This window comes from Lepus europaeus, chromosome 20 (assembly GCF_033115175.1).
Source record: "Lepus europaeus isolate LE1 chromosome 20, mLepTim1.pri, whole genome shotgun sequence".
Classification (NCBI taxonomy): domain Eukaryota; kingdom Metazoa; phylum Chordata; class Mammalia; order Lagomorpha; family Leporidae; genus Lepus; species Lepus europaeus.
The window spans coordinates 12,156,234-12,182,700 of NC_084846.1; the positions used below are offsets into that span (position 1 = coordinate 12,156,234).

The window sequence follows — 26,467 nt, forward strand, 5'->3', positions numbered from 1 at the left end:
TTTTAAAAAATAATTTTACTGATGTTAAATATAAGATAGACTTATTTTCTTTCCTCTTTTTTTCCCCTTTTTGATTGTTTGAGATTTGGTGAGCTAGAGACCTGGCATTGGCCAATGCTGTTCCAGGATGTAGCCAGGTGCCAGTTCAAGAGTTTTGGTGTGCCATATGTTTGGCAGGGAATCAACTACTTCAACCAAAACCTCCTGACTCTCAGAGTTCACAGTCATAAGAATTTGTGGGGCTGGTGCTGTGGTACCCACATTCCTTATGGCTGCTGATTCTAGTCCTGGGTGCTCCTCTTCCAATCCAGCTCTCTGCTATGGCCTGGGAAAGCAGTAGAAGATGGCCCAAGTGCTTGGGCCCCTGAACCCATGTGGGAGACTGGGAAGAGGCACCTGGCTTCTGGCTTTGGATCGGCACAGCTTTGGCCATTGTGGCTGTTTGTGGAGTGAACCAACAGAAGGAAGACCTCTCTCTCTCTCCCTCTCATTGTCTGTAAGTCTACTTCTTAATTAAATAAATCTTTAAAAAAATTAAGAATTTGGAATCAGGAGCCTCATGCAGGAATCAAATCCAAGCCTCCTGATTTCAGATGCAGGCATCCTAACTGGTTTCTTAACCATTGGCCAAATACCCACAAATGTGATACTTAGACTTCCTCGTCTCTGCATATGCTCACTTACAGTGTTAAGCCTATACTTAGTAACATAATTATGTGCTAACTATATTACTTCTGCATAGAAAATTCTACTGTTATGCAGAATTCCTTCATTTAGGCCAACGCCGTATAGTGCCAAATGGCTCCTTGGAGTCAAGTGGTCATTTAGGGCTCTCCAATGAAGTGTATCTAAAACCCAAGGGTTATTGCAGTTCACCATATCGCCAACTATGAGTCTATGCTATATATGGATATATAAATGTCCCAATAAGGGATCAAGAAACTATTTTGCATTGTATGTTTTTATACCTTAGAACTTAGAAAAATAACATCTGAAACAGTCGAGTATAATTCTCTTTGGGTTGTCAAGTATACGTCTCTCAGGAACAGTTCAGGAAGAGGAAACGGATAGGAACCTGTCAATATGTGGGTGACGACAGCAACCAAAGTTTGGTTTAGTAGTGTTTAAGCAGTAGAAACCCTTTTTAAAAATAAAATGAGGGACTGCCATTTTGGTAACTATACTATGTGTGTGTGTGTAAAATAATGGCTTCCTTTATAGTGAAAAATTAAAAATCTGGGAAGAAATGGAAAGGACCTGATTTCTTAGACTTCAGGAGTTGATACCTGGTGGTGTCAGCACTGTTGTTGAAGTCAGAAGGCCCTCCCCACCCCCAAGGTGTGGTCCATGCTCTCACACAGATCCTCCCCCAGCCCACGACTGTCACCCAAGGGTACCACACCTTTCATCAGGGGGTGCATGTCCACCTCGGGGCCACACCTCTCATCAGGAGGCGCATGTCCACCTCAGGCCCACACCTCTCATCAGGGCATGCATGTCACCTCAGGGCCCACACCTCTCATCAGGGGGCGATGTCCACCTCAGGGCAACACTTCTCATCAGGGGGCGACATCCAGCTCGGGCCCACACCTCTCATCAGGGGGCGCATGTCCACCTCAGGCCCACACCTCTCATCAGGGGGCGATGTCCACCCCTGGGGCTGTTGTCCCACTTCTCTGTGCCCCCTTTGGAAGCTTCTTGCTTTGGCTAACTTGGTGCCTGGGTGACATGTGTACATCAGGCTATGACAGAACCGTGTTTTCCCGTGACAGGGCCAGCTCTGAGGGGAGCTACACAGAAAGAAGATGGGAACAAACATCAGCCATCTTTGACATTTTTAGGGATTCAAGTCCAGAAGGATCCAGTTTCCCTTGCAAATGTTCCATGGAAACCCTAATAACAACACAGACAGAAAGGTTTGTCACCAAAGGAGGTGGTGTTTGGCCGAGCATTGAGTCACTGTGACATTTCTGCTGAGTCATCACTGTCACGTACCCGATGAGTCATTGTTATGACGTACCTGGTCAGGCCTCATGAAATTTCTGCTGACTCATCATTATCACATACTGAGTCATCACCATGATGCTGATTCATCACTATCATGTACCTGATGAGTCTTCGCTATGACATACCTGGTCAGTCCTCATGAAATTTCTGCTGACTCAGCATTACCACATACCTGCTGAGTCATCACTATTACATACCTGATGAGTCATTCTGAAATTTCTGCTGAGTCATCAATATGACGTACCTGATGACTTATCGTCATGACGTGCCCGGTCAGTCCTTATGAAATTTCTGCTGACTCATCATTGTCACATACTGAGTCATCACTATTACATACGTGGTCATTGTGACAAATCTGCTGAGTCATCACTGTGACGAACCTGAGGAGTCATCGTTATGACGTACCTGGTCAGTCCTCGTGAAATTTTTGCTGACTCATCATTGTCACATACCTGCCACGCCATCAACCATCATCCATCCCAGAGTATCCCAGTTCAGTTCCCAGCTCTGGCTCCCAATCCCAGCTTCCTGCCAGTTACATGCACAATCCCTCCCCCCCCCTTCCACCAGAGCGCTGGATTTGGCGGCCCCCAGGGCGTAATCAAGATAATGACATCTCGCTTGTTGATGTCTTTTAGAGTGACATGGAGCTCTGTGCTCTGTGATGGACTCGGGGTCCTGGTTGGCCATCTGGGCCATGTGCCTCAGGACGTCCTTCTTGGCGCTGAAGAGCCTCCTGGGGCAGAAACAGAATGGAGAGCCCAGTCACTTGGTCACTCCCCAGCTGCCTGGCCATTCACCCGCTCCGTGTCACCAGGCACTGCTGCAGCCCCAGCTTGCGGAAGATGTCCACCATGGTCTCCATGGGTGTGTGGTCGGTGACAGTGAATGGGCTGAGGTTCAGGATGTGCCACAGCTTCAGGGGCTGGGGGCCGCCAGCTGGCAACTCCGGGGGCTCTTCTGTGAAGTACACAGTGGAGTTGCTCACCACACCCTCCTGCCACTGCCAGGCATTCTCTAGAACCAGGAAGCCAGGAGCCATGTCAACGCCCAGCCCTGGCCGTCCACTGCCCCACCACTGGCCCTGCCTCACTGATGGCCAGGATGAGCTGCCTGCGCTGGGCGAAGGCAATGAGATGCTTGGAGTCCCGGGACACCACCACCGGGAAGCCATTGTAATTGGTGTCCTGCACTAGCTCCTCCATGGCCATGCCATCCTGGGTGAGCACTGCCAGTGGCGGCTCCCCACACCGGGGCCGCATGACGTCTATGGCCAGCGTGCAGTGCATGAACTTGTCCTTGATGTCTAGGAATGGGTAGCCATTCAGGTGGATGTGGGCCTCGTAGATGCCCTCCTTGCCAAAGGCTTCAGCCACCCACTTGCTGGTCACTGCTGCCGCCATCAAGGGCACAATGTACTCCAGGCTGTCGGTCAGCTCAAACATGATAAGCACCAGGGACACGGTCATCCTGGTCACCCCACCTGTGGCCAGAGAGGGGAGAGAGACATGGGCAGGTGGTCAGCTCTCCCGCACTGGCTCCCACGGTCACTTCTACACCACCTGCGGGGCCATACCTAGGCACGCCGTGGCACCTACCATGGTGTAGAGCCCAGGCATGATGCAGTTGGCGCCGGGCTGGCACCAGCTCCGGAAGATGATCCAGTCACGGTGGTGGTAGGCCAGCTGTTCCATGCTGATGCCCACCATCCTGCCCACCATGGTGCCCACAGCCATGCTGGGGATGAAGAGGCCCGAGGGGATCTTCGTGCAGAGAGAGGGTGGGTGAGCGACACGGGGCCAGTCCCAGGCTCTCCCATCAACCCTGCCTTGCCTCTGCAACCGCCCTACCTCACCTCTACAACTGCCCTCCTCACCCTTGAGACCACCCTCCCTCACCTCCTCGCCCTCCTCACCCCTGCCAACCACCCTCCCTCACCCTCCTCACTGCTGCAACCGCCCTCCTCACCCCTGTGACCACCCTCCTCACCCTCCCTCACTCCTGCAATCGCCCTCCCCACCCCTGCAACTGCCCTCTTCACCCCTGCACCCACCCTCCTCACCCTTGCGACCGCCCTCCCTCACCACCTTGCCCTCCTCACCCCTGCAACTGCCCTCCCTCACCCCTGTGACTGCCCTCCTCACCCCTCCCTCTCCCTCCCCCCACCTTCATGCCGAAGGTGAAGACGGTGACGATCTTGAAGGCCAGTGCCAGGGCCAGCTGCTCCATGGCGGCATAGACGCTGCACCCAGCTGGCCAGTTGGGGATGTCATCCAGCGGCTGGGTCGTGTTGGGTTGCTGATGTAGTCGCAGAGCTGGGAGGACACCAGGGCCCCACAGTTGTGGAACAGCTTGGAGATGAGCTCACTGGTGCTGCACCACGTGTAGAGGTTGGGGTAGGCGACCACGGCCATGACGGCTGTCACCGCGAGTACCTCCAGCACCGAGTACTGGCCCAACCAGGTGATCTTGCGACAGTGGCACCAGGCGATGTTGCCGTGGATGAAGAGTGCCCCCCAAAGGCCGCTGAAGACACCCAGCGAAGGGGAGCAGCTCGGCCATAAACCAGGGTGTCTGGTACTCCATGTAGAACAACACGAGCCAGCTGTTGCCGAAGGGGTCGATGGAGCGCAGGGTGAAGGCCGCCACCAGGGCCGTGAAGAAGGAGTGCCACAGCATCTTCAGGGGGAAGTAGTAGCTGACCTGGGATGGACAGGCAGGCGTCAGGGGCTGGAGGGGCATAGCCGACCTGGCCAGATTCTCAGAGATGTGGCCGACCTGGCCAGACACCTAGAGAGGCATGGCCGACCCAGCTGGATGCACAGACTCCCCACATTCACCTCCTCCAGGCTGAACAACACACCCCCGATCGGGAACCCGAAAGCCATGGAGAAGCCGGCAGCGGAGGCAGCTGACAGGACCTGCAGGGCAGACGGACAGTGGCTGGTAAGCTCCCACAGCTTCCTGAAGAGGAGCGTGGGCTGGGGAGGGGTCCGGGCCTCAGAGAGGAAGGGGTGGGCCTCAGACAAGGGGTGGGGCCTCAGAAAGGAGCATGTGCAAGTGAAAGGGTGGGCCTTGGAGATGAAGGGGTGGGCCTCAGAGAGGAAGGAGCAAGTGCAAGGGAGAGGGCAGGGCCTCAGAAGGTAAGGGGTGGGGCTTTGGACAAGCCTGGGCCTTGGACAAGAAGGGGCGGACCTTGGGCAGCAGTCTCTGGGGTGGTGACTGTTGGCCCCCATTCACCTCCCGCAGCTTGCCCTCGTTGTGGCTGTACTTGGAGAAGAGGCCACTGAAGAGGTTCCTGCAGCAGCAGGCCACGTGCACCAGGGGCCCCTCCTTGCCCAGGCTGAGCCTGGACGAAACCACCAGCACCAGCGTCACCATCTTGATTGCAGCGTCCACTTGCCCAGCTAGCCCCAGATCACGAAGCCTCTCAGGATGGTCTCGATCTGGAGTGGGGTATAATGGGAAATGAGGGTTGGGGATAGCGTCGGGAGCCATGCCCACCCACGGAGCCACACCCACCCACAGGAGCCACATCAGGAGCCACACCCACCCACAGGAGCCATGCCCACATCTGCCACTCACCTCCAGGATCCTGGAGCCGCAGGTGTAGGGTGCGAACACGCACACCAGGGACACGGCCAGAAAGGCAAACAACAGCGCCCACAAGACATACATCAGGTAATTGAGGACGTAGGCGCTCAATCAAGCAGACGGACACGAGTGGCCTTCCGGGGCACTGGCTACCTTCCTGTGGCGGTTGGTGTCCCACGACTTCTCTCGCAGCCAGTTGATGGTGTGGAAGTCCTCGTAGGTCCCCACGTCTGGGAACGGCTCCTCCAGGAAGTCCATCAGATTCCTGGGGCTGCTCATGGCTCCCATGCGGACCACGTGACATAGGCCTGTGAGACGGAGCCAGTGCTGATGCGTCATCCGCAGTGTCATTCCAGCCCGTGGCCACCAGAGGGTGCTCCCTGCGCTTGGCAGGCGCTGCCGGCTCTTCACTTGATCACAGCGCGTGGCCACCAGGGGGCACTCCCTGCGCTTGGCAGACACTGCCGTCTCTTCGCTGTGAGCACAGCGCGGCCACCAGGGGGCGCTCCCTGCGCTTGGCAGGCACTGCCGTCTCTTCGCTGTGAGCACAGCGCGGCCACCAGGGGGCGCTCCCTGCGCTTGGCAGGCACTGCCGTCTCTTCGCTGTGAGCACAGCGCGGCCACCAGGGGGCGCTCCCTGCGCTTGGCAGGCACTGCTGGCTCTTCGCTGTGAGCACAGCGCGGCCACCAGGGGGCGCTCCCTGCGCTTGGCTTAGGCGCCAACCCTGACCTCCCAGCACCAGCTCCCTACCCGGCCCGGTGGGGCTGTCCGTGGGCTGTCCGTGGCCGACCCCCTCTCAGAGTCCGTGGACAGCCACCCGGCTCCTTCGTGTGCCACTGACTCACGTGGTCCACGCAGCAAGCGGACTCTGGATTAGAGACTGCGCTGGGAACCCCGCACCCCGAGACCCCCAAGCAGAGCCGCGCACACCTGCACCATCCTCGCTGCGGGCGCCGTGACGTCAGCGGGGGCGGGCCAGGAGACGTCACAGGGCCCGGCGGGGAGGGGAGGGCTGGGAGAGGAGGTCGGCGCGGAGACCCGGCTTCAGTGTCTGGTCAGTGGGGGCGCGGGTGCCTGAGGGTCCGGGGAACGCGGGCGGCGGCTGAGGGATGCCGGTGGCGGCAGCGACTCCCGGGCGGCGTCGCCCCTTAGGCCCCGTCCCCGCCGCCGACCGCCCTCAGCGCCTTAGCCGCCGCTGCGGCCACTCCGTTCCTGCTGCACACCGCCATCTTGGGTTCTCGGCACGGCCATGTTGGGCCCTCGGGAGGGGCGGGGCCCGCGGAGGCCACACCCATCTGAGGTGGCCATTGGCTCCTCGGCGCAGCCGGGTAGCAAAGGAGGGGCGCGCCCGCAGAGGCCACGCCCCGCAGGCGGCCATGTTGTGTCCTCGGGAGGAGTGCGCCCCGCGGAGGCCACGCTCTCAGCGCGGCCTGGTAGGCAGGGAGCGGGCGGGGCACACGGAGGCCACTCCCCTCCCGCCTTTGCTCCGCCCCCTGCGCGCTGCTGCCCGCCATCTTGATTCTTCCATATTTTTTCCTGTCATAGCAACTCCACATACGGGTTACATTGCATTAGGTGTCATAAATCATCACCCCAGTGTCAAATCCATGACAGGCGCTCCATCCGGGTGCCCGCTGCCCCCCTCTTGTGTTTCCTCTTCTGTCTGCCTGTCACCCCGTGCATGCATTCCCTCCCTGGGGGCCGGTGCACCTGCTAGAAACCCAGATGGAGCCCTGGGGACCCAGATGGAGCCTTGTGCACCTTATAGAGGCCCGGATGGATCTTTGGGGGACCCAGATGGAGCCCTCGAGACCCGGATGGAGCCCATGGTGGCCCTGTGCACCTGCTAGGGACCTGGATTGAGCCCTAGAGACCCGAATGGAGCTCCTGGGGGCCCTGTGCACATGCTGGAGGCCCGGAATGGAGCCCCTGGGGGCCCCATGCACCTGCTAGAGACCCGGATGGAGAGCTCCAGGCTCCTGACTCCAGCCTGGCCCCACCCCCTGGTTGTTGCTGTGGGCGTTGCAGGCATGTTCCCAGTGGATGGCAGAGCGCGCAGGATGCTGTACTAAGACAGGGACTGGGTAGACGAGCCAGGATGCCAAAAATTTCTTTAAAAGAAGGGGGGGGGGAGAGCTCTGAGCCCAGGGAGCAGGGCTCTCAGCCCAGGTTGGGGGGAGTCTGAGCTCAGGGGGCTCCTTCCTTCCCTCCTTCCCTCCTTCCCTCCCTCCCTCCTGGGTTCCTAAGTCATTTCTGGTCCACTTCTGTCCCTTTTATACCCATTTTTGGGTACTTCCGGCCTACTTCTGAGTTTTTACAGTCACTGCAGGGTGTCTCTGGGTGTCCCAGGTGTCTCTGGGGGTCTCTGGGGGTCCCAGGTGTCTCTGGGGGTTTCTGGAGGGTCTCTGAGGATCTCTCAGCATCTCTGGGGTCTCTCAGTGTCTTTGGGGGTCACTTGGGGTCCCTTGCATCTCTTAGGGTCTCAGGGGGTATCTTGGAGCTCTGGCCTCTGAGGGGTCTCTGAGGGGTCTCTGAGGGTCTCCTAGCATCTCTGGGGGTCTGAGGGTCTCTCAGGGTCTCAGCATCTTTGGGGGTCACTCGGGGTCCCTTGCATCTCTTGGTGTCTCAGGGGTTCTCTGGGGGTCCCATGGGTCTCTGGTAGCTCTGGGGGTCTCTGGGGATCTCTGGGGGTCTCTCAGGGTCTCAGCTTCTCTGGGGTCTCTGGGCATCTCTGAGGGTCACGGGGGTCTCTCAGGGTCTCTGGGGGTCTCAGGTTCTCTTAGCATCTCTGGGGATCACTTGGGGTCCCTGTGTTTTTCTTGGGGTGTCAGGGGGGTCTCTGGGGGTCTCAGGTTCTCTGGGGTCTCTGGGCATCTCTCAGTATCTCTGGGGGTCCTAGGGGTCTCAGTGGGGACACCTGTCCATCACCCACCACCCCATCCATCACTCAGAAACCTGTCACTCAGGAAAAAAATCTTTAATTCTCATACAAGTTTCTGTCAGGAAATTGGTCCTGGGTCTGAAAGACTTTTCTTGACAGGTACGCCCTGGAGTTTCTGTCAGAGAAGTTTTGCCAGGATCCAAGATGGCTGCCGCTGCTGTCAGAAAAAAATTTGCCAAACTCCAATATGACCACCGCTCCTGTCACAAAAAAACTTGGGATTCAAGTTGGCTGCCGCTCCTGTCATAAAATAAAGTTGCCAGACTCCAAGATGCTTGCTGTTCCTGTCAGAACGAGAACTTGCCAGACTCCAATATGGCTGCCACTGCCATCATACGAAATTAAAAATAAATTCATTAAAAGTTAATTTTAAAAATTCAAAGATTAATTTAAAATAAATTCAATTAAAATTCATTTAAAATTTATTTAAAAAATTAAAAATTCATGAAAAAGTGCACCTGCTGGCGTTGCCTAGAAACTGGGTTAAGCCTAGAGGCCTGGGTTGCCTGCGGGTATTGCCTAGCAATGGAGAGCTGGCCAGAGACCCTGAGGGCGCCTGCATGGGGCTGCCTAGCTAGCCATGTTCCCACAGTCCTGGCCAGAGGCCTCAGGGGTCCCAGCTGGACCGGAAATGGAGTTCCTGGGGCCCCTGGGCAACTGCTGGGAACCAAGATGGAGCCCTGTGCACCTGCTAGAGACCCGGATGGAGCTCTGGAGACCCAGATCCAGGGGTGGGGGAGGGGCGGGGGTCTCCACCCTCAGGGACACTCACTGGGGCTCGGCGATCCTCCCTCCCCCCAAATCTGGGTTCCATGGCCCGTAGGTGCCAGGGCACCATATTTTCCCACAGTCCCCGGATTTCCCCATGGTCCCGGCCTGGCAGCCTCTGGGTTGTCCCAGCTTTGTCGGGGTCCCAGCTGGATCAGAAATGGAGCTCCTGGGGACCATGGGCACATGCTGGGGATCCAGATGGAGCCCTAGAGACCCGGATGGAGGCCCTGGAGACCCGGATGGATCCCTGGGGGCCCGGATAGAGCTCCTGAGGGCCCTGTGCACCTGTTGGGGCCCAGATGGAGCCCCTGGTGCAAGCTCAGGGCCTAGAAATGGGGCGGGGCTATCATGGTTGACAGCCATAAAGAGGTAGGACTATGGTGATTGACAGCCCTGATCCCCAAACCTATGTCCCTGCAAGGTGCAGGTGATGGGGAAGACGGTGCTGAAGTAGGAGTCCCAGGGGTTTCTGGGAGCCGGAAATTAGGTCCTGGCTTCTCCCAGGGGGTTCTGGGAGCTGGAAGTGGGGGGGTGTGGCTTATCCCCTGGGGATTCTGGGAGTGGGATGTGGGGGTCCAGCCACGGAACATTCCAGAAAGACCACAGAACCCACAGTCATGTGCAATGCAGTTTATGGAGTCAGTGAGAGAGAGGAGCAGAGAGAGGGTGAGCTGGGGACAGAGGCTTCCAGGACATTCCAACACATTCCGAAACATTCTGGAAGCTTCCAGTGGCAATTGTGTCTGAGGGGCAGGGAGACTTCGGCGAGAGTATTTCGGCTGTTCTGTTGGGGGCGGGAAAAAACAGAAAAAAATGGGTGTTCTGGAATGTTAAAGAATGTTCAAGAACATTCCAGAGAGTTCTAGAACATCCTGGAACATTCTGCAACATGGCCACACCCCCCAGAGGCGACCATGGCTGTGTCGGGAGCATCTAGAACATTCCAGGGCATTCTAGAATAATCTGGACACTCTAGAGCATGGCCCCACCCACCGGGGCGATTGTGGCCCTGCTGGGAATGTCTAGGACATTCCAGAACATTCTGGGACATTCCAGAACATCCGGAATGCTCTCCTGGGGAGGCGTGGGGACCAGCTGGCACCGTGGCTCTGCTCACCGGGGCATCGGCGTTGGTGTCACTGGGGACAGGTGTCTGTCAGGGAGAGAGAGACACAGCTGATGCAACACAGGGCAGCCCATGCGCTGCACAGAACGTTCTGGACTTTTCTGGGACTCCCTGGAACGTTCTGGAATTTTCTGGAGCCCCCTGGAACATGCCAGCCACGCCCCCTCCACCCAGCTCTCCCATGCCAGCTATGCCCCCGACTTATGGCCATGCCCACCATGGCCACGCCCTCACTCCCATCTGGCCATACTCCCTCCACCCCGGCCATGCCCAGGCTCACCTGTGCCGGCCACACGATCCACATTCTCCCGGGGGATCCCGTTCTCCTCCGTCAGCGCCGTGAACCGTGCCAGGTGCTCGTCACTCAGCTCCTGGTCCCGGGCTGTGGGAAGCACTGACTGTATAAACTCACCCTGTCTAGTTGGCGCCCACTGCATACCGCCAAGATCAGTGTTGACCTTATACACTTACCTTGTCTAGTGGGTACCCACTGCTTAACGCTGGGGCAGCACAAGGTCAGCGCCGACTGTATACACTCAGGGTGCCTCTGTCTAGTGTGTATCAGCTATACACAGTCAGGGTGCCTCCATCTAGTGGGTGCCCTCACTGTAACACTGGGGTTGGCACCAACTGTATACACCCAGGGTGCCTCTGTCTAGTGGGCATTGGCTGTATACTGCTGGCAAGACCCACCCAAGGCAGCATGCAGTTAGTGCTGACTGCATACACTCAGGGTCGGGATGGCTCTGCTAGTGTGTGCCGACTGTATACAGTCAGGGTCATGATGGCTTTCTCTCTCCAGTGTGCACTGGCTGTGTACAGCTGAGCAAATGCACCCAGGATAGGATGGGGTCAGCATGGCTCTGCTTAGTAAGTGCTGACTGTATACAGGGAAAACCATCTGGATATTTAGTAGGCACCGACTGTATACACTCGCCATGTCTAGGGGTGCCAATTGTATATGCTAGCTTTATCTAGTGGGCGCCAAATGTATACAGTCGGGGGCAGGCTCTCTCTATACCAGGCGCTGGCTGTATACACACGTGTGTGGGGGTGCTCACCGGCAGCGAGGGTAACACGGGTGACAGTGCCGTCGGCGCCCACGTTCTGGCTGAGAAAGTCAATGTGGCCGTTGTCCTGTTCCAGGAACTTGAAGTAGTTCTGGCCCTCAACTGTGGGGGAGAGGTGGGTGGTTGGGGCATGCTGGGACATGCTGGGACATTGTGGAACATTCTGGGGCATTGTGGAGCATGCTGAGACATTCTGGGGCATGCTGGGACAGCCCAGAAGCTTTTTCTAGAACATTTCAGAATGTTGTGGAATTATTTAGAGCATTCTGGAATATCCCGGAATCGTCCAGAGCAAAATCGGAAGATTCCAGAATGTTCTAGGACATTCCAGGAGATTCCGAAACATTCTAGAACATTCCAGAAAAGGTCACAGACCATTTGTCAAATCGTCTAGAAAATTCTAGAACACTCTGGGACATTTCTGGAAGACTGTGGAACATTCTAGAGCAAATCCGGGATATTCTGGGAATTTTCTGAAATATTCTGGGACATTCTGGAACATTGTAGAACATACTGCAAAAAGCTCTCTCCCTAGAATGTCACCTGAAGTCACCTGCGAACCCCCCAGCACTGTGCACAGACAGCCCCACCACCAACCCCCGCCCCATGGAATGTCCTGCAATTTTCTGGAATGTCCCAGAATCTCCCCTGCACTCACAGTCGGTTGCGTAGACGCCGTCCGCATTCTTCTGGGCCACAACTGTGTGCAGGACACAGACGCCGTTATCCCTGGGTGGGGGGATGGACCAGGAGGACAGCTCTGGGATCGATTACTCCTGCCTGCCTGGTCTCCAGGATCGATTACTCCTGCATGGGCCACTGGCTGACTTTGGGATCAACTGGTCCTGTCTCTGGGCTTGATTACTCATGCCTGCCTGGTCTCTGGGCTCGGATGCCCCTGTCTGGCCTGCTCTCTGGGATAGATTGCTCCTGCCTGGCCCACCTGCTCGATGGCTCTGGGATTGACTACTCATGTATGCCTGGTCTCTGGGATTGATTACTCCTGTCTGTTCTCTCTCTGGACTGGGCTCTTCTTCCCTGTGTCTCTGGGCTTGACTGCTTCCTCGGGCCATCTGCTCTCTGATTCTGGGCTCCACTGCTTTACCCGTCTCTCTCTCTGGGCTCGACTGCTTTCCCCTGGCTCTCTGTAGGTTCGACTGCTCTCCCCTGGTTCTCTCTGGATTTGATTGCTCCTGTCGTCCCTGCTGACTCTGGGCTCCACTGCTTCCCATGTCTCTCCCTCTGGGTTCGGCTAGCCCACCTGGCCCCACCCCAGCTCACTTGACATATAAGCCGACCATCAGCTCTCTGACTCTGGACTCGACAGCTCTCCCGTCTCTGGGATCCACTGCTCCCCCCTTTCTCTCTGACTCTGGGCTCGGCTCGTCTCCCCTGGCCCCGCCCACATATTCACCTGACGAAGAAGCTGATGGTCAGCGCCTTGCAGCCCTCGTCGCACTGAATGTTGCGAAGCAGCACCCGCAGGGGGCCACCGTCCGCGGTCAGGGCGGGGTTGTCAGAGGCAATGGCGACGGTACGCCAGAGCCCAGAGACCTGAAGAAATGATGTGAACTAATGACGTGAACTAATGTGAATTAATGACGCCATTTAATGACGCGAATTAATAATACCTGGGTGGGGTCGACGTCGGCACAGGCCACGCCCACCACGAGGCCGAGGAGGAGAGCCTTCATCATCGTCTTCATCCTCGTCTTCGTCGTCTTCGAAGTCGTCTGGAGCCGGCTGGGACCCGGTGTCTATTTATAGTCCGGGCTGGGGGGGGAGTAGGCGTGGCCGAGGTTGTGCAAACATCCGGGTTGGCGCTGGGGATGGGAGGAGGTTCCAGAACAATGCTGGAGATTCCGTCATGGATTTGTGGGGCTTGGAATTTTCCAGAACACCTGGTGGGTGTTTCCGGGGTCTTAGAATATTCGAGAATTCTATGGAATTTTCTAGAATGTTCTTAGAACTTTTTAGAATATTCTGGAATGTTCTACAATGTTCATAGAATGTTCCAGAATGCCTGGTGAGTGTCCTCAGGGTCTTGGAGTGTTTCTAGAACATCTGGGGAATATTTTTATGATTTTCTAGAATGCTTTTAGAACTCTCCAGAATGCCTGGTGAGTGTCGGGGGGAGGGTGTCAGGTCTTGGAATTTTCCAGAATGTCTGCAGAGTTTTCTAGAAATTCATAGAATGTCCTAGTACATTTGAGAATCCCTGGCGAGCATCTTGGGGGTTTGATAACCTGCCCTGATGGGCTGGAAATTTCCACAGCCCCCAGAGATGGGCACGGGATGTGCTGGCTTAGCCCCAGCCTTGGGCCCCCCTCCCGCACTGTGCATGTGCACTTGGGTTGTGTGCCCTGTGTAAATGTCAGCCGGTTTGGGCACGGCGCCAGGATGCCCGTGAGCCCAGTTGGGGAATTTCCACTCAGACCTGCATCCCAGAATCCCCCCAGACTCACTCGGTGGCATTTTGGGGCATTCTAGAACATCCTAGAAAATTCTAGAACATTCAGGGGAAGTCTGGACCATCCTAGAACATTCTGGGACATTGTGGAACATTCTGGAACATCCCGGGAAATTCTAGCATGTTCTGGAATGTTCCAGAGTTGTCCAGAATCCAGATTTTTCCGGCATCTTCTGTGCCTGGGTGCCCAGGCATGACCTCGAGCTCTCCGGGGAGGTCACTCTAGGTCTCTGTCTCTCAGTTAAAAAACCGGCTCGGACCAGTTCCACAGCATGAAATCCTTTAATCCCATTTCCTGCTCCACTCACCCTGGGCTCAGGCTGGCTCTGGCCAGAACAAACTGGCCAGGGGAAGTGTGGGAGTGTGTGCTGGGCCTGCCTGGACCACCTGGCACAAATTTGGAAGATTCTACGGCATTCCTGGCTTCTGGAATTTTCTAGAATGTTCCAGAATGTTCTAGAATATTCCTTTTTTTGGTCAGGAAATCAGTTACTCTGAATAAAAAATGGAAAAAAGGCCAAAGGTGAGTCTTTCATGAAAAAAATTCTTTAAAAAATTTCTGGAATGTTCCAGAATGTTGTAGAGTGTTCTTTCTGTCAAAAATCCATTTTTCTAATGTAAAAGGTCAAAAAACGACAAGAAACCGCCTAGGGAGAAACAACATGGAAGCAAATTTCTAGAACATTCTAGAAAATTCTAGAATGATGTTTCTGTCAGGACACCTGTTTTAGAACATTCTTTCAGTGAGAAGATCCATTTTTCTGGCAGAAAAATGTCAAAAAAATGACCAAAAATGAGGTTTCCATAGAAAAATATCCATAAAAAAATTCCAGAATGTTTTAGAATATTCTTTCTGTCAGAAAACCTCTTTTACTGACAGAAAAAAATCTAAAAATATGAGAAAAAATGTCCTAGGGACCTACAATCAACACATAAAAGCAATTTCTAGAACATTCCAGAACATTCTAGAAACATTCTTTCTTAAAACCTGAATTTCTTACCAAAAAAGGTAAAAAAAAAAAAGACCAAAAATGAGGTTTCCATGAAAGAACTCTGAAAAAAAAATTCCAGAATGTTCTTTCAGTTAGAGAACCTCTGTTTCTGACAGAAAATGTTTAAAAAAATGAGAAAAACTGGCCTAGGGACAATCTACAAGAAACTGATTTCTAGAATATTCTTGAATATTCTTTCTGTCAGAAAAGAATATTCTTTTTCCTGAACATCATAGAATATTCTTTCAGACAGAAAAAGGAAAAAAAAAAAACAAAAATGAGTTTTTCAGGAAAAAAAATCCTCAAAAAAAATTCCGGAATATTGTAGAATGTTCTAGAAGGTTCCAGAATGTTTCTGTCAAAAAACCTGTTTTTCTGACAGAAGAAGTTTTTTTAAAAAGTCAAAAAACTGCCTAAGGAGAAACAATCAACATTGAAGCGAGTTCTAGAAACATTCCAGAAGTTTCTAGAACATTTTTCAGTTACAAAACATGTTTTTCTGACAGAAAAAAAGGCAAAAAATGAGCAAAAATGAGTTTTCCATGAAAAAAACTTTTAAAAAATCCCAGAATGTGCCAGAATTTTCTAGAATGTTTTTTCAGTCTGAAAAGTTGTTTTTCTGACAAAAAGTTTTTTAAAGAGAAAAAGTAGCCTAGGGGCCAACAATCAACATGGAAGTGATTTCTAGAATATTCCAGAATATTTTAGAATATTTTTTCAGCCAGAAAATCCGTTGCTTTGACAGAAAAAGTTCAAAAAGCGACAAAGAATGAGCTTTCCATGAAAAAAAAATCTAAATATAAAAAATTCCAGAACGTTTTGTTACCCCCATAGCCGCCTATCACCCAGCTCCCCTGTTGCTATGGAAACAGCTCAGGCGGGAGGATGGAACTCCTGGAAGCCTTGTGCACCTGCTAGAGACCCAATTGGAGCTCCTGGGCGTGGCTCAGGGCCCCATGCAGCTGCTAGAGACCAGGATGGAGCCCCTGGGGGCATGGGTGGAGCCCCTGGGGGCTCTGTGCACCTGCTAGAGACCCGGATGGTGCTCCTAGAGACCCAGATGGAGCCCTAGGGATAGCTCAGGGCCCTGCGCACCTGCTCCACCGCACCGTGAGACCCGGATTAGGCCCTGGTGACCCGGATGAAGCTCCTGGGGGACCCGGATGGAGCCCCTGAGGTTGTATCAGGGCCTTGTTCACTTGCTCAGCCACTTTGTGAAGCAGATTCAATGGGTGCAGCAGGTGCACGGGGCCCTGAGCCTAACCAGAAGCTCCATCTGGGCCTCCCAGGAGCTCCATCCGGGTGTTCAGCGGCTGCCTGGTACCCAGGACCAGCCCCAGGATCTCCATCCGGGTCTCTAGGGGCTCCATCTGGGCCCCTAGCAGGTGCACAGCGGCTCTCAGGAGCTCCATGAAGGTCCTCAGCAGGTGCACAGGGCCCTGAATCAGCCCTAGGAGCTCCATCCGGGCCCCCCCGCGAGCTCCCAGCAACTTCTGGGGCCCATCTGGATCCCCAACCACTTCCTGGGGACCCGTACACCTGCTAAAGATCCGGATGGAGCCCCCAGAGACCTGGATGGAGCCCCTGGGGACCCGGATGGAGTCCTAGAAACCCGGATGGAATGCTGGAGACACAGATGGAGCCCTAGGGACCAAGATGGAGCTCATGGGACCCGGATGGAGCCCTAGAGACCCAGATGGAGCCCCTGTGCACCTGCTGGAGGATGGAGCCCTCGGAGTGCTGCTGGCCCCTCGGCGCACGCCGGGAGTTGTGTATGGGGCAGTATCGGGACCCATGAACCCTGGGGCTGGGTCGGGGGTCCCTCCGCCTCCCCCCAGCGTCCTCTGCGTCCCCGGTCACACCCCAGCTCACCCTGGGCACGCAGCCCCGCACTCAGTAGCAACAGCAGCAGCCCCAGTAGCATGGCAAGCGCGGCCATGGCGGTGCGGTATCTGGGGGACACTGCACATGCGCAAAATCCATGAGTCATAAGTGCATGCACTAAAATGGCCCGGGTTCACAATATGCATGCGTCAAATTGCCCAGGGTCACAGTGCGCATGTGCGCTGGGTATATTTCCTACTGCACATGCGCCTCATTCCTGGCCATGGCGGCCATTTTTTACACTGTGCATGCGTCGAAATGGCCGAGATCCCACTGCACATGCACACTGGGTGGGATCCTATTGTGCTTGTGCTCAGTTCCTAATCATGGGGACGGGGTTCACAATGTGCATGCTGTAGAATTATGGAAAAACATAAACTAGCCTGTGTGTAATGAATGTGGTTAAAAATGTGAAAATGTTTAAACTAAATTTTATGCAAAATATGAGACAAAATGGTCACAGAGGTATTCAGTAACTTACACATATAAGGATCCTTTGGAAAACAAAAGTTATAAAGTGGCACCAGTGCTGAAATCATGGGCAGGTAGAATTGGCATGTGGATGTCTATCTTGGGTTCTGTTGAGTTTCAGTGGAAGGTAGTTGCTTCATTTTCAGGTCTTTCACTAGAATATCTAACACCAAGTGTCTCTCTGAGTTAGTTACTGCTTTTTTTATTTAAAGATTGTATTTATGTACCTGAAAGACAGAGTTACAGAGAGGCAGAATTAGACAGGGATAAAGAGGGGGAGAGACAGAGAGAGCGAGAGAGAAAGACAGCGAGCAAGAGAATGAGAATGTTTCTTCCATCCACTGGTTCACTCCCCAGATGGCTGCAACAGCTGGAGCTGGGCTGATCCAAACCCAGGAAGCAGAAACAACTTCTAGATCTCCCACGTGAGTGCAGGGGCCCAAGGACTTGGGCATCATCTGTTTTCCCAGGCCATAGCAGAGAGCTGCATTGGGAGTGGAGCAGCCAGGACTCAACCCGGCGCCCATATCAGATGCTGGCACTGTAGGCGGCAGCTTTATCTGCTACACAACAGGGCTTTTCCCTGAGTTACTACTTTCGAGGTAGGTAGGCTTGTGTGCATAACTTTTCTACTGGTAAGGAGGTAAAAGGACTCAGTGAAAATCCAAGTTAAATCAAAAAAGAACCCAATAAAGTCATCAAGGGAATATGCATATGTTGATGTTGAATTTTCATAGGCCACTGAGAGATGGACACTTGTCTCAAGAGCTACATTCATGTGATTTTGAACATGCGCAGGAATAGTTGGGTTAGTTCACACTGATTTATAAGGCATCAGAATACACAGGTGAGTCACAGTTCTTCAGAACCTGGGAGACCCGTTTGCCTCTTCAGAGTTGCAGTCCTGCACCCTGTGCATTTGACAGTATGGCACAAGTGACACTAACATTCGAAAGGCCCTGGGCGGTGGGGAATCCCTTGATTCCAGTTGGAATCATCCTGGAATATTGAATTGTAAAAAATTTTTGATTATGGAAGTTTCTGATTTCTTCCAGACAAAATATTAGAAAAGATTAGAAAGGCCCTGAGAATGTTCTCAGACCAATCACTCTTCATTCCCCATGGAACAGGAAGAAGATGTACACAAGACTGATAGGCCCAAAGGCTGGGGCAGTCCTGGTTTTTCACTCCTCCTGCCTTCTCAGCTTTTACCTTGACCTTCTGCTCAACCTTAGGATCTTCTCCAGAGTGACCATAGTTTTGTTCATGGACTAGGATAGCTGGGAATGTCTGTCACAAGAGAGGGAATGTGGTAGACTGGGGTGAGGGGGGCGGGCTCAGGCTACTGTGATCCAAAACCTTACTGCTACACCTTCTGGAACAGGAGAGGTAGGAATGGAGTCTCTCCTTTCAACCATCTCCTCCAGCATCCAGTCAGGGAAGGTCATGGGTACTTGCATGTTTCTCTGCCCTAAGGACTTACTGGAGTCTTTCAGTTGCCTGTTTTCTTTTCTTAAGATTTATTTATTTATTTGAGAGACTTATAGAGAGGCAGAGGCAGAGAGAGAGAGAGAGAGAGAGAGAGAGAGAGAGAGAGAGAGAGTTCTTCCATCCACCAGTTCACTCCCCAAATGGCCGCAATGGCCAGAGCCAGGCCAGAAGCCAGGAGTCAGGAGCTTCTTCCAGGTCTCCCACATGGGTGCACATGCCCAAGGAATTGGACTATATTCTACTGCCTTCCCAGGCCATAGCAGAGAGTTGGATCAGAAGTGGAGCAGCCAGGATCAGAATCAGTGCCCATATCAGATGTCGGCACTGCAGGTGGCTGCTTTATCCACTATGCCACAGTGCCACCCACCTTTTGAAGATTTTATTTATTTGAGTGGCAGAGTTAGAGTTAGAGATGGATGGAGAGAAAGAGCTTCCATCCACTGGTTCATTCCCTAAATGGCTGCAACAGCCAGTTGTGCTCTGATATCTCTATTCTTGCTAAACCATAAGGCCTACCAGTAACATCTGCTCCATTAAAAAAAGATAATCACACCAGAGGCACAGGTGTTAGCATAGTGACAGGAGACTTGAAGAAGTAAGGTACATGCAGCCTCCCAAAAATCACAATGGTTCTCCAGAATTAGATCCTGAACTAAGGGAAATCCATGAAATGTCAGAAATAGAATTCAAAAAATGATTTTCAGAAAACTCAATGCAATGCAAGAGAATACAGATAGGTTAAAGAAATGAAGAAATCAATAAATGGCATAATGAAAATATCACTAAGGAGATAGAAATCATTAAGGAGAACCAGGTAGAAGTTTTAGAGATGAAATCTTCAATCCGTGAAATTAAAAGTACGATTGAGAGCTTTAACAGCAGAAGAGACCAAGTGGAGGAAAGAGTTTCTGACTTTGAGGACAAGACAACCCAATCAAACAAAAATAAACAGGAAAGAATTTTAAAAGTCTATATGAAATCTGGAACACCATTATATTCAAATTAGTGGTATTCATGAAAGAGAAGAGAAGAGGCATTGAGAACCTGCTGAAGAAAATAATAGTTGAGGGGGCTTTCATTGTGGCATAGTGGGTTAAGCTGCTGCCTGCAGTACCAGCATCCCATATGGGTGCTGGCTTGAGAGCTGGCTGCTCAATTTCCAATCCTGCTCCCTGCTAATGTACTTGGGAAAGCAGTGGAGGATGGCCCAAGTCCTTGGGCCCCTACAGCCACATGGGAGACCAAGAGGAAGCTCCTGGCTGCTGGCTTCAGACTGGCCCAGCTGCAGATATTGTGGCTATTTGGGGGAGTGAACCAACAGGCAGAAGCTTCTCTATCTGTGCTTCTGCCTCTCCATCTCTGTAACTCTGCCTTTCACATAAATAAATCTTTAAAAAATCAGTTGAAGATTTCCTAGCTCTTGAAAGAGACAGGTACATCCAGATACAAGAAGATCAAAGGACCCCCAAAGCAGACTTAACCTTAACTATTGTTGAGGTTTTTAATCCCCAGGAGAGGAAAGTTTTTTAAGAGTTATTTATTTATTTGAAAGTAGAATTACACCCAGAGAGAAGGAGAGGCACGGGGGAGGGTGGCCCAAGGACTTGGGCCATCCTCTACTGCTTTCCCAGGCCATAGCAGAGAGCTGGATCAGAAGTAGAGCAGCTGGAATTTAAACCGGCATTCATATGTGATGCTAGCACTTCAGGCTGAGTCTTGAAGCCACTGAACCACAGTGCCAGCCCTTGAAGGAAAACTTTAAGTACAATCTCCCCTCCCAAACAAATGCCAGTGATTCCCTGAGCATCCATCGATTCATGTAGCCTTGGTAACCAGATTCTCCTGATTCTCTCAGTGAGTTTAGCGCCACCCATTTCCTTTTGCTTAGTGTCTCATTTTCTGATGTCCTAATACAGAGGCTTGGTGCTGGACGTCTTTTGCTGTTATTTTTACTTCTTTCCTACTCTTGATTTGAGATCCAGAGAGTAGCACATAGGAAACCAGAACCCATACACTGATTTACTTCTCAATTATTGCCAACAGTGTATTATTTTTCTTACATATTTATTTGAGAATCAGAGACTGAGAGAGAGAGAAAAGACAGAGAAACATGAAAGAGAGAGAGAAAGAGGGAGAGGGAGAAAGAGTTAGTTCTCATTCACTGGTGCAGTCCTCAGATTTGGGCAACATAATGCCTTTGCCTGGCTGAAACCATGAGTTAGGAGTTCAGTCTCTGTAACTAGGAAGAAACCAGTGCCTATGACTGCCCAGCTAATAAGCATTGAAAGAAGTAACAAATACATAAATGGATGTCTGAAAAGAAGCCAGGTGTGTAGTACAGACAAGGCTGCTGTGGAGGAAATGTACTTTTCCCCTCTTACTATTTGCTGAACTCTTAGTGTAGGGTTAATCTTATGAGTATAAAGTAAACTGAAAATAGATCATTGTAAAAATTGTATGGAAATAAGAGAGGAAGGGAGGAGGAACAGGTGGGAGAGTGGACAGGAGGAAGGGCAGGAGATGAAGAATCACTATGTTCCCAAATCTGCAAATATGAAATACATACCCTCATGAAATACATGAAATTACAAGGGCAAGGTAGAATGTACGGGCTCTGTCTAATCTAGAAAACAGCCTTATTAGAGCCAGAAATTGATTGAAGTTTTGGTAAAAATCTAAGATAATATTCACTAAGAGCAGAAAAGTAAGTAGATGAACATACACATGGCAGCCTTCCTTGCAGATCGCAGAACCCCTGTGTCTGGTACATGATCCCAGCTGTTCTCAGAGCTGGGATGGGAAAAAATTAGTGATAAGAGCTCTACACAGTCATCATCTGCTGAGTTCTTTCTGGAGCTCTTTTAGTCCCAGCCTCCCTGCCCAGTGTGTGTTGACTGACGTGAGAGGCTCTGAGTGATGGATTTTGCCACCATCCAGGGCTCTTCTCCTTGCTCCAGCTTGAAGACTTCCTCACGTTTGGTGCTGCAATAGCCTTTTCCTAGGAAATGATGCTGGTCTTTGTGAAATCAGTAAGAGTGCTGAAGGACAATATTTGGTCTCAGAACTTATGCAGCAAAAGTGCCAATTTATTTTTTAAGGATTTATTTTTATTTATTTGAAAGACAGAGTTACAGAGAGAAGAGAGGCAGAGAGAGAGGTCTTCCACCCACTGGTTCACTCCCCAGGTGGCCACAATGGCCAGAGCTGTGCTGATCTGAAGCCAGGAGCCAGGAGCTTCTTTTGGGTCTCCCACATGGGTGCAGGGACCCAAGGACTCAGGCCATCTTCTACTGCTTCCCCAGGGCAGAGCAGAGAGCTGGATTAGAAGAGGAGCTGCTGGGCCTAGGACCAGTGCCCATATGGGATTCCAGCACTTCAGGCCAGGGCTTTAACCCACTGTGCCACAGTGCCAGCCCCAGCAAAAGTGCATCTGTACTCTTGATTATATCAGCTCTCATCAAAGATGGGGATTGCATTCTTCTGTGTGTATATTATTTACTTTTTATAAGGTGCAGCTTCCTTTGCAATCTACCTAGCAACAGAAAGTGAAATCATAGGGAAAAAATCTTGCTTCTACATTTTCTATTTCCAAAACCACTACAATGGAGTTTCCCTTATTCTGGAGCTCATCTTTAGTGATTCTGAATGGAGCTCAGACTGTGGTCTGAAGACTCAAGTATAAACACAGGACTGAATTCGCATTCTCGACAAACTACAGGAGAATATCTTCAATTAGGGTAGCAAATATTTTTTATTTTATGTTTAGAGATTTATTCATTTGAAAGGTAGAGATACAGACAGAAAATATTGCATCTGCTGCTTCCCTCCCCAAAAGTCCGCAACAGCCAGGGCTGTACCAGACTGAAGCCAGGAACCAGGAGCTTCTTCTGGGTCTCCCATGTGGGTGCAGGGACCAGGGACTTGGGTCATCTTCCACTGCTTTCCCAGGCCATAGCAGAGAGCTGGTTGGGAAGAGGAGAGCTGGGACTCAAATCAGCACCCATATGGGATGCCGGTGTTACAGGCCACAGTTTAACCTGCTGTGGCATGGAGCAGGATACAAGAATGTTTTAAAGAATGGATTTTTCTTTATTATCAGGTTTCAGTTCACTCAGGCAAGATTTGTTCATAAGAATATGATGCAGCCAGTCAGTTGTTAAAAGCAAAAAGAACCAGTCCAGCCCTAAAACCTGTAGCATTTTTAGGTGAGTGGCCCTGGGTTGTGAGGAGATAAAGGCAGTAAAGGTGTTTAAGGAGCTGATACTTAGGTGGCACTTTATGTATGCGCTTGACCTAATTCCAATGAGTTTTATGCACTTGCTATTTTTTAAAATTGTTTATAAAGTATGTTAATAAGCATCCTACTGTTTCCTCCAAATATTATCAAAATAATTGTTATTTTTTACATAAAAATAATTCACTGTAAATAATGGGGACCAATAAGATGTGGCAACTACTCGAACAGATTGGTGTATTAAATGTCATCCCCAGAGAGGCAAAAGGAGAAGAACTAAATGATAGAGGGAAGCAAAACAGAGTGAGACATGACCACTTCCCATCAGCACACAGAGCAATAAGAACAGGAAAAATGAGTGTACATGAGAAAATGGAAAAAGGGCAAGAGCAGAATTCACTGCTGTTTTGTTGTGAGGGGCGTGAAATGTGGAGTTTAATTCCATTCTGTGTGTATGATGAGTGGGATAGGCACTGGCACTGCAAACTGAACTCGGGGAAAAAAGGACAAAGAATGTGATGGAAAGAAGTGGAGTTGGGGCCAGTGCTGTGGCGCAGTGGGTTAACACCTGAGCCTGAAGCACTGGCATCCCATATGGGCATCGGTTTGAGACCCGGTTGCTCCACTTCTGATCCAGCCCTCTGCTATGGCCTGGGAAAGTAGTAGAAGTTGGCCCAAGTCCTTGAGCCCCTGCAACCACATAGGAGACTTGGAAGAAGCTCCTGACTCCTGGCTTTGATCAGCACAGCTGCAGTCTTTGAGGCCAATTGGGGGGTGAACCATTGGATGGAAACCCCCCACTCTCTCTCTCTCTACCACTCCTCTCTCTGTGTAACTTTTTCTATGACTCTCGAATAAATAAATAAATAAATCTTAAAAAAAAAGAAGTGGGGTTGATCTTGAACACGTTATGTCCAAATTTCTGTGTCAAATATATATGGACATCAAAATGGGAACTTAAGAAATGAGCTGGAATTTAGGAGAGAGATCCAAGCTGCATCCAAATAAGAAGCTAGGGAAAGGCATAGAGTTTACTCTCTGTCCTCAAGAAACAAACAAAAAACAATAAAAAAGGAATATAAGTTTATGAAAAGATGGATGAAATATGGTAAAAATGAAGAATCACGCATTAAAATTACACTGCAATATACTGTTCACCTAATATATTTGACAAAACTCAGTGATCACTGAATGATCACTTTATTATTTTTAAAGATTTATTTATTTATTTGAAAGGCAGAGTTACAGAGAGGCAAATGCAGAGAGAGAGAGAGAGAGAGAGAGAGGGTGAGAGAGGTCTTCATCCACTGGTTCACCCCAAAATGGCCACAATGATCGGAGCTGTGCTGATCAGAAGCCAGGAGCCAGGAATTTCCTCCAAGTCTCCCACACAGGTGCAGGAACTGAAGGACTAAGGCCATCTTCTACTGTTCTCCTAGGCCATAGAAGATAGCTCGCTTGGAAGTGGAGCAGCCAGGACTTGAACTGGTGCCCATATGGTTAGCTGGCACTGCAGGCAGCTGCTTTACCTGGTACACCTTGCTGCCAGCCCCCTCAATAATCACTTTAGAGGCTCTATCTCAAAATGTGTCCTATATTGGATCAGCCTTTACCAGTACCATAGTACTTACTCCTTCATAAAACACCATAACCTGTCCCCTATTTGAATGCTAAGCTTTGTTAAGTGGAATTGCTGTTTCTAAACTTTCCCTGGGAGAATTACCAATGATAGAAAATACAGCAAAGCTTTTGGAGGTTACATGGAGATGGAATGACAAAACTGGCAATTTGAGGGATATCAACAAGTGGGACGTTTTTATGTCAAGACATTTTCCATGTCCTGAAGATGTGCAATGTAGAAGGATAAATCCAATGTTGAGGGGCCAGTGCTGTGGTATAGTAGGCTAAGGCTCAGACTGCAGTGTCAGCACCCCACATGGGTGCCGGTTCATGTCCCAGCTGCTCCTCTACCGATCCAGCTCTGGTAATCACCTGCGAAACAGTGGAAGAGCTTGGGCTACTGCACCCACATGGGAGACCCGGAAGAAGTTTTTGGCTCCTGGTTTCAGATTGGCCCAGCTCCTGCCATTGCGGCCATTTGGGGAGTGAACCAGCACATGGAAGACCTCCCTGTCTTCCCCTCCCTCTGTCTATAATTCTACCTCTCAAATAAATGAAATCTTTATTTGGTCATGTGGTATCAACTCACTCTCTCGATATGCTGGAGACTAAAGGCAGATTATAGCTTACTCAACCATGTCTGTGTGACCAAATGTATGAAATTGACATAGAATAGTCTCAGATGAGATTGTCTGGTCATCAGTGTCCTGTGTGTAATGTCACACCCTGTTATTGGGAGAACTCGGTTACAAAAGAGTCCACTCAAAGGAAACAACTGGCAGCTCATTCTTGGCTTATATTTTAGTGGATTCTTTGATGATGATCAATAGGAAGGTGAGTTTGAAGACTCCTGGCTTCAGATCAGCCCAGCTCCAGCTGTTGCAGCTAATTGGGGAGTGAACTAGCAGATGGAAGACCTCTGTCTCTCTGTGTCTCTGTGTCTCTGTGTCTCTGTCTCTGTCTCTCTGCATCTCTGTAACTCTTTCAAATAAATAAATAAACATTTAAAAAATTTATGTGCCACTCTGTAGAACACTCACTAAAACACAACATATGCTGAGTCAAATCATAAAGTGATCTCTCCAAACACATGGAATTAAGTGAAAAAGCAAGAAAAAGAAATCCAGAAGAGTCTCCAATATATAATCATGTATGTGTGAATAAAATTACCAGGTAAGGCCGGCGCCACAGCTCACTAGGCTAATCCTCCGCCTTGCGGCGCCGGCACACCGGGTTCTAGTCCCGGTCGGGGCACCGATCCTGTCCCGGTTGCCCCTCTTCCAGGCCAGCTCTCTGCTGTGGCCAGGGAGTGCAGTGGAGGATGGCCCAAGTGTTTGGGCCCTGCACCCCATGGGAGACCAGGAGAAGCACCTGGCTCCTGCCATCGGATCGGCGCGGTGCGCCAGCTGCAGTGCGCCTACCGCGGCGGCCATTGGAGGGTGAACCAACGGCAAAAAGGAAGACCTTTCTCTCTGTCTCTCTCTCACTGTCCACTCTGCCTGTCAAAATAAAATAAAATAAAATAAAATAAAATAAATAAAAAAATTAAAAAAAAATTACCAGGTAAGTTAACGAATATGTTGGCCAAACTGCCCTATAACAATGACATTTGTGATAGATTAGTGGTGACCCCATTTTTTTTCCTATTCTTACCATTGAGGTGGAATCTAATACAGCTTGAATGTGGGCTGAAGTTATCAACTCGCTGAACAAACAGAACTTGGCTCATTGGAAACACTGAGACTGTCACAAGGGACAACAGATAGTACCCTAACAGGAACATGTAAAGTGTAGA

At 51.0% G+C, this 26,467-nt stretch overlaps 2 protein-coding genes across 2 annotated transcripts; both read right to left on the reverse strand.

Annotated features, from left to right (window-relative positions):
- Positions 1–1,522: 1,522 nt before the first annotated feature.
- On the reverse strand, positions 1,523–6,541 carry LOC133749317 (H(+)/Cl(-) exchange transporter 4-like). Its single transcript, XM_062178508.1, is given in 14 exon segments — positions 1,523–1,719; positions 2,460–2,743; positions 2,808–3,024; positions 3,101–3,490; positions 3,584–3,770; positions 4,174–4,301; positions 4,304–4,548; positions 4,550–4,710; positions 4,848–4,928; positions 5,248–5,396; positions 5,399–5,453; positions 5,593–5,707; positions 5,780–6,268; positions 6,531–6,541. Coding segments are annotated over 14 exon segments (2,709 nt in total).
- A 1,655-nt stretch (positions 6,542–8,196) lies between these two features.
- Positions 8,197–13,216, reverse strand: LOC133749319 (female-specific lacrimal gland protein-like). The gene is made up of 6 exons (XM_062178509.1): positions 13,142–13,216; positions 12,925–13,064; positions 12,169–12,239; positions 11,502–11,612; positions 10,721–10,822; positions 8,197–8,333 (listed from the first exon to the last, which is right to left on the reverse strand). Exons 1-6 carry the CDS (start codon positions 13,214–13,216, stop codon positions 8,197–8,199), a joined length of 636 nt encoding a protein of 211 aa, XP_062034493.1.
- Between the last annotated feature and the right edge of the window lie 13,251 nt (positions 13,217–26,467).

What these genes read in the sequence shown, in the direction of transcription:
- LOC133749319 (XM_062178509.1), bottom strand. Translation starts at nt 13,216, where the DNA reads ATGAAGACGATGATGAAGGCTCTCCTCCTCGGCCTCGTGGTGGGCGTG. An exon ending in CCGACGTCGACCCCACCCAG is followed by an intron (nt 13,065 to 13,141) that starts GTATTATTAATT and finishes TCATTTCTTCAG; the next exon opens with GTCTCTGGGCTCTGGCGTAC. An exon ending in ACCATCAGCTTCTTCGTCAG is followed by an intron (nt 12,240 to 12,924) that starts GTGAATATGTGG and finishes CCCCCCACCCAG; the next exon opens with GGATAACGGCGTCTGTGTCC.